Below are 6,000 nucleotides of genomic sequence, written 5' to 3' on the forward strand. Positions count from 1 at the left end.
AGACCCCACTGTTCTGGTTCTGTCTCTGCCCTCCTTCCTGCTGTGTTGCATAGAAGCTGACACTGAGACTAAAGAGGAGGCAGCTGACAGGCAGGGCCACCCCTTGGGGTGGTTGTGTGTAATAACCGACCCTCCAAGTGTCCCTATTTTCCAGAGACAGTACCGGATTTACAGAAGACGTCCCTGTTTCTCCTTTGGTCCTGGAATAGCTCACTTTTCCTTAGGAGGTCCCTATTTTCACTGGAGAAATGTTGGAGGGTATGGAGTTACACAACTGCCAAGCCAAAGAGATAGGGAACTATACAACCTTTAGAAGACATGTGAAGACAGCCCTAGATAGGGAAGTTGTTTAATGTTTAGTTGTGTTTTTATAGGTGTTGAAAGCCACCCAGAGTTGCTGGCTATAGGTAGACTGAGGTTGGAGGGCCAGTGCCCAATTCACCCTAATGAGCCAGCAGCCATTGTTCTCTCTCCCAGGTGAGGAATCCTTGCTCTGAGGAAAGGTTTCAGCATTTGGGACTTTTTGGTTTAGAGAAAAGAGCAAAACTTGGATGGCTTTGAAAGAGGACCGGACAAATTAATTGAGGAGATGGCTATTGATGGCTGCTAGCCATGAGGACTATGTTCTACTGCATCATGGTTGGAGGCAGTGATGCTTCAGAATACCAGTTTCTGGAAGCCACAGAAGGAGAGAGTGTTGCTATTGTGCTAAGATCCTGCTTTTTGGTTTCCCACAGGCATTTGCTTGGCCACTATGAGAACAGGATGCTGGACTGGACGGGCCCCTGACCTGGCCCAGCAGGGGTCTTCTTATGCTATTCTGTTAATTTGGTCCCCAGTGTAGTCTGACTCAGGGTTGGAAGAAGCTCCCCAAGAAAGAGGAAGGCTGGGAGAGGTTGGTGGTGCATTGGCTGAAGCTTGGACAAAAGCCGTTCCTGTAGAGCAGAGAAGCAAGGCGCAAGGAAGGCACATACCAGTAGTAGAGGGAATAGTTTCCTGCAGGCTTCTGTTTGCTGCCCCAGTCACAGTCCATGTATTCATAATCGAAGACGATGCACTCCAGGTCTGCAAGAGAGGACCTTCCATGAGTGAGTCTTGATGTGGGTGGGGAAGTTTGTTTCAGCCTGAGGGCCACATTCCATTCAGGGCAACACCCTGGGGGCCAAATCCCCAGTGGTGGGTGGGGCCACAGGCAGGGCCATAGCTGGGGGGGGGGTGTGAGGTGGACCCCCGCCAGGGGCACAGGCGATGGGTGTGTGTGTGCAAAAACAACTAAAAATAAGTCCATAAATATCAATTATTGCCTCATAAGAAATTGTTTTAAATAGAAGGTGAATTGAATGAGTGGAAGGGTTGGAGGAGAGCCAGAAAGAAGAGCTAATTTGTCTGTGGCTGGTGGGCGCAGTCTGGACGGTTCTGCCAGGGGCGGAACCACAGGCCACAGGCAAAAGTAGGTGGAGCAATGAATGTCGGATTTCACTTTTATATACTGCAATATGCTGGTTTCTACACACACCCACACACCCCACCACTACCACCCCTCCCTCTTTCCCCCCATCTAGGGAAGGAAGAGGCATTTACAGAGATTGAGGAAACATTCCAGCCAAGCAAAAACATTCAAGAAGCAAAGCCAGTGAGCAATGTGGCCTCATGGAACCTGAGACTTGGGGGGGGGTATCCATGAGGCCCAGAGAGCTGCATTTCGCCCCCCATCCCAGGCCTACGTCCCCAGCCCAGCCCTGCTCTGAAGGAAGCCATGCTGTGTTCACTGCCCACCAAACCTTCCTGAAACAAAACCTGTCCTACAGCTCTCCAGCAAAGTTACCTCTACACATACAACATCAGGCACAGACCATGCCACATAGTTCAGTTGAAATGGGGCTGGATCATTTGTTTGCCCATTTATTTATAAACATAAATATATAACTAAAATTAATAAATAAGAATAATCCACAAGCTAGGGTGGGGTGTGGCTAACCAGGATTTTTGCCTCGGGTGTAGCCTCCAGAGAGGCACCATTGAGGCTTCCAGCCTGTGTGTTTGTGTGCACACAAATGCATGGGGGTGTGTGAAAAAAAGCCTAGTCTCGCCCCTGCCCTAAAGCGATTTACCTGAAAATGTTAGGTTAAAAAAAAGGCAATAAGCCACACTAGCAAAACTTTTGATAAACAACAGAGCACAGATGAAATCAGCAGTTATGAAAATCAAATGTGCATAATAAGATTGCATGTCCAGGTAGGCCTTCCCTATGCAAAAAATGGATTTTGGCAGGCATCAAAAACAATCCAACAAAGATATGTGCCTTGTATTAGTAGGCAGGGATTCCATAGTGCAGCTGCTGCTACACCAAAAAATCAATTTCTTGCAAGTGCAGAACAAACTTTATGTGACACTTTCGATAGTGCCAGTTCCGCAAATCAAACCAGTCCAGAAGGCCCATCTGGGGCTGGGTGACCCTTCAAGTAAATGGTTAAATTGCCCAGTGCTCAGGAATGGCTAATATTCAGCACCATCACCCCAACAGTTCTTGTGAACACTTTACTTTTGCTACCCAATCTGAGCTGGTTGTATTTCATCAGTTAGTCCTGTCGGAAAGTACACCAGGACATTTTTGGTTGGGAGAGGGAAGGAGATATTTACCTCTTAACTGGTGACTGTGGATGAATGAATTAGAAGTTGGTATCTGCATTGGATTTTAAATTGTTTTTATGGTACAGGCAATCGTTTTTACCGTTTCTAAACATGCAATTGTTTTACACATATTTTTTATTAAGTTGTTAAAATTTGTTAAATAGCTTCAAGATGCAACACAGTCAGTGATTCATAAATGATTCATAAATGAAACAAATACTGTAATAGGTGACTTTCAACTAAGTTTTACTGAGAGTGAACCCACTGAAATTAATGAACATGACTAAGTTAGGTCCATTAATCTCAGTGGGGCCATTCTGAGTAAAACTTAGCTGAAGGCCGCTCTCAACAATACTAGTGCTAATTACTGTTTCAATGGGCATCCATTATTTATTGTATTTTTGTATATTAACCTTTTATGTATGTTGCAAAAAGTGCCACATAATATTCATTCCTCACTTGCAAGGAAATGATCTCAGGCATGGCAGCAACTACTGGCAGGAGCTTGCTGCTTATTTATGTCAGGCAGGCTGTTGTGCTGTTTCTGATGTCTGCTTGGGGGGGGGGAATGCATATGTAGGCAGCCATAACCCAGATGTGTACATTTGTATCAAAACAACAACCAGTGCTTTTTTTCTGGGGGTACGCAGGGGTACTCATACCCCTAAAATTTTTTATGAATCTTTGTACTTTTGTCCATTGACTGCATTCATTTTTCCCGATTTGAACTATAAAATGGTGATTTATTTTTTTTGAGTCAAAATGAGAGTACCCCTAAACTATTATTATTATAATTATTACAAAAGAAGCACTGACAACAACGACACCCTGTTGATTTTATGTCCAACTCAGCGAGGCCAAAAAGAAAGTGAATGTTAAGTGGAAATCATTCCCTGTTCCTGCCTGACATTCCAGCCCCACCTACTGGCAATCTTTAGGAAATATTTCCCTGTGGTTTTGCCATTATAAGTGCAACAGCTGTTTATGGACACAAAAGAAAGAAAGTTATGGATTCACAACCATAAGAACTGACAAGACCTGAATGTAGCTTTTTGCCGCTCAGGGGACTTAACCCAACATTGCAGAAAGTATTGAAGAACAGATAGAATGTGGGTTAGAGGTTGCTGCATTCATCCTCTTAGAATCATAGAATCTCAGCGTTGCAAGGCACCCAGCGGGTCATTTCATCCCACCCCCTGCAATGCAGAAATCACAGCTGAAGAATCCCTGACAGCAGGGGCAGCGAGCTCCCAGCCCATAGGGAGTGGGTTACCTTGCTGTGGAGAACTCTCTGTGGCTTGCTCGGTTCGGCCCAAGAACAGGAGGACCAGCACAAGGAACATCCTTTGTTCCCTCGAGGCCTCCATCACCCTCCTAGCAGCCTCCGCTTTGCCAGAGACAAGCGCTCAGCACAACAGGATGTGGTTATTTCAAAGCTGATCTGAAACTGTGGGCTGTGCGATTCTCAATTTATACTTATGATGCCTTCCTGTGGAAACTCCCAGAACTTTGCAGAAAGTTTCTTAAAGGCTTCTGAGAAGCTGCACTGGTAGAGCCTGGGCTAGATTAGATTAATTTCAACCTCAGGGCCCCTTGTGAATCATGACCAAGATGGCTAAAGGGTCTGGAAACCAGGTCTTACGAGAAGCTGGGTTTGTTTAGCCCGAAAAAGAGGAGACTGAGAGGAGATATAGTAGCCATCTTCAAATACTATAAGGGCTGTCACATGGAAGAGGGAGCATGCTTGTTTTCTCCTGGTCCAGAACTAGGACCTGATTCAAGTTACAAGAAAAGAGATTCCAACTGAAATATACTCAGGGTTGAGTGTGAATTCCATGCTCTTTATTCAGCTTGTAGCAGCAGTGAATGAAACTTTCCCTGAAACGTCTAGCTATATATACATTATTTACACAATGGGCCCCGCGTGATTGGCTAACTCCTGGCTGTTCCTAAAGGCCAATCAGGTCACTGATTAACTTCCACCTGGAACTGGATTGGGTGGCTCCTGCAGACCAATCAGACTGCTGCATTCTGGATCCTATTGTTCCAGGATTCAGCTCAGTACATAACACCAACTAAACATCAGGAAGAACTTTCTGACAGCAAGAGCTGTTCAACTGTGCAATGGACTCCCTGGGGAGAGGTTGTGGACTCTTCTTTCTTGGAGGTTCTTAAACAAAGGCGGGATGGTCATGTGCCATTGCATGGGATTGGACTAGATGGCCTTGGGGGGGACTCTTCCAACTCTACAGTTCTATGATTCTGTCATGATCCAGTGGATGCCTTCAGAGCATTTTCAGTGCTGGTTCCTGAAGACACTGCCTGCTCCTCATAGTCCTAGACCCACAGAGTGCTCTTATGTCCCATGCAGGGTATTCCTCTCCCCCAACTAGCCACCAATCAAATCAAAACATCATTGGACCCTAGAAAATATAGGTTTGCAGAAATGGGGTGTGTGTGGTCTTTAGATCCAGAGATGCTTATTATCCTTTCCAAACACTGGCTAACTTACTAGAGCTGAAACTCGGATGGCTGCACACATGCCCCACAATGCTGCAGGGGCACATTGGACTAGGGATAGCTCTTCAAGGAGCAGCCAGAATGCCTGTCCACTCAGCTACTTTTCTCCAAGTGACATCTGTCCAGGCTAGCAGCCACTTCGTCCCTAGGGGTCCTTGTATCTTGGCAAGCCACAGCACAGAAAGCATTGCAAATAAATCTGAAAGTGGATCTCCAGGAAGTGAGCAGCACCTTGAATAGACTGCTTATTTCCTGTTTCCTATCTTTTTCTTCCTTGGACACCTGGGAATCTTCATATGACATATACTACAGGAAAAAGGGATATCACTGCACAAATTTCTGACTGCATTAGGAAAATTAAACCTTGTTCTGCTGTGCTGAAGGCCATGGAGGCAGATCTCAGTGTAGGATCCAGGATGTCCCTGTTTCCATCAGAGAAATGTTTGAGGGTATGGAGTTACCCAACTCCTGAGTCGTCTGAAGGCAAACCTGTATAGGGAAGGTTTTAAAAATGTTTAATGTTTTATTATTATTATTTATATGTTAGGAGCTGCCCAGAGTGGCTAGAGCAACCCAGTAAGATGTGTGGGGTTTAAATAGTAAAGTAGTAGTAGTAGTAATTATTATTATTATTATTATTATTATTATTATTATTATTATTATTATTAATACCCCGCCCATCTGGCTGGGCTTCCCCAGCCACTCTGGGTGGCTTCCCCCAAAAAATATATTAAAATACTCTAATACATTAAACATATTATCATTATGGAATGGGACGTCTCTATTTCCACCAGAGAACTGTTGGAGGGTAAGCCCTCCTTTACCCACCATTTTTTGATACCCTCCCCA

At 45.0% G+C, this 6,000-nt stretch overlaps 1 protein-coding gene across 1 annotated transcript in view; it reads right to left on the reverse strand.

Annotated features, from left to right (window-relative positions):
• IL2RG (interleukin 2 receptor subunit gamma) overlaps positions 1 to 4,061 on the reverse strand; it is a 17,395-nt gene extending 13,334 nt beyond the window's left edge. The window contains exons 1-2 of the mRNA XM_082208428.1: positions 3,905 to 4,061; positions 975 to 1,065 (exon numbers count right to left, since the gene is read on the reverse strand). Of these exons, the coding sequence (XP_082064554.1) occupies positions 975 to 1,065; positions 3,905 to 3,998 (185 nt within the window). The 5' untranslated portion in view covers positions 3,999 to 4,061. The remainder of the gene's footprint in view (positions 1 to 974; positions 1,066 to 3,904) is intronic.
• Between the last annotated feature and the right edge of the window lie 1,939 nt (positions 4,062 to 6,000).

The sequence above is a fragment of the Podarcis vaucheri genome (assembly GCF_965113315.1).
Source record: "Podarcis vaucheri genome assembly, chromosome: Z".
Taxonomy (NCBI): Eukaryota; Metazoa; Chordata; class Lepidosauria; order Squamata; family Lacertidae; genus Podarcis; species Podarcis vaucheri.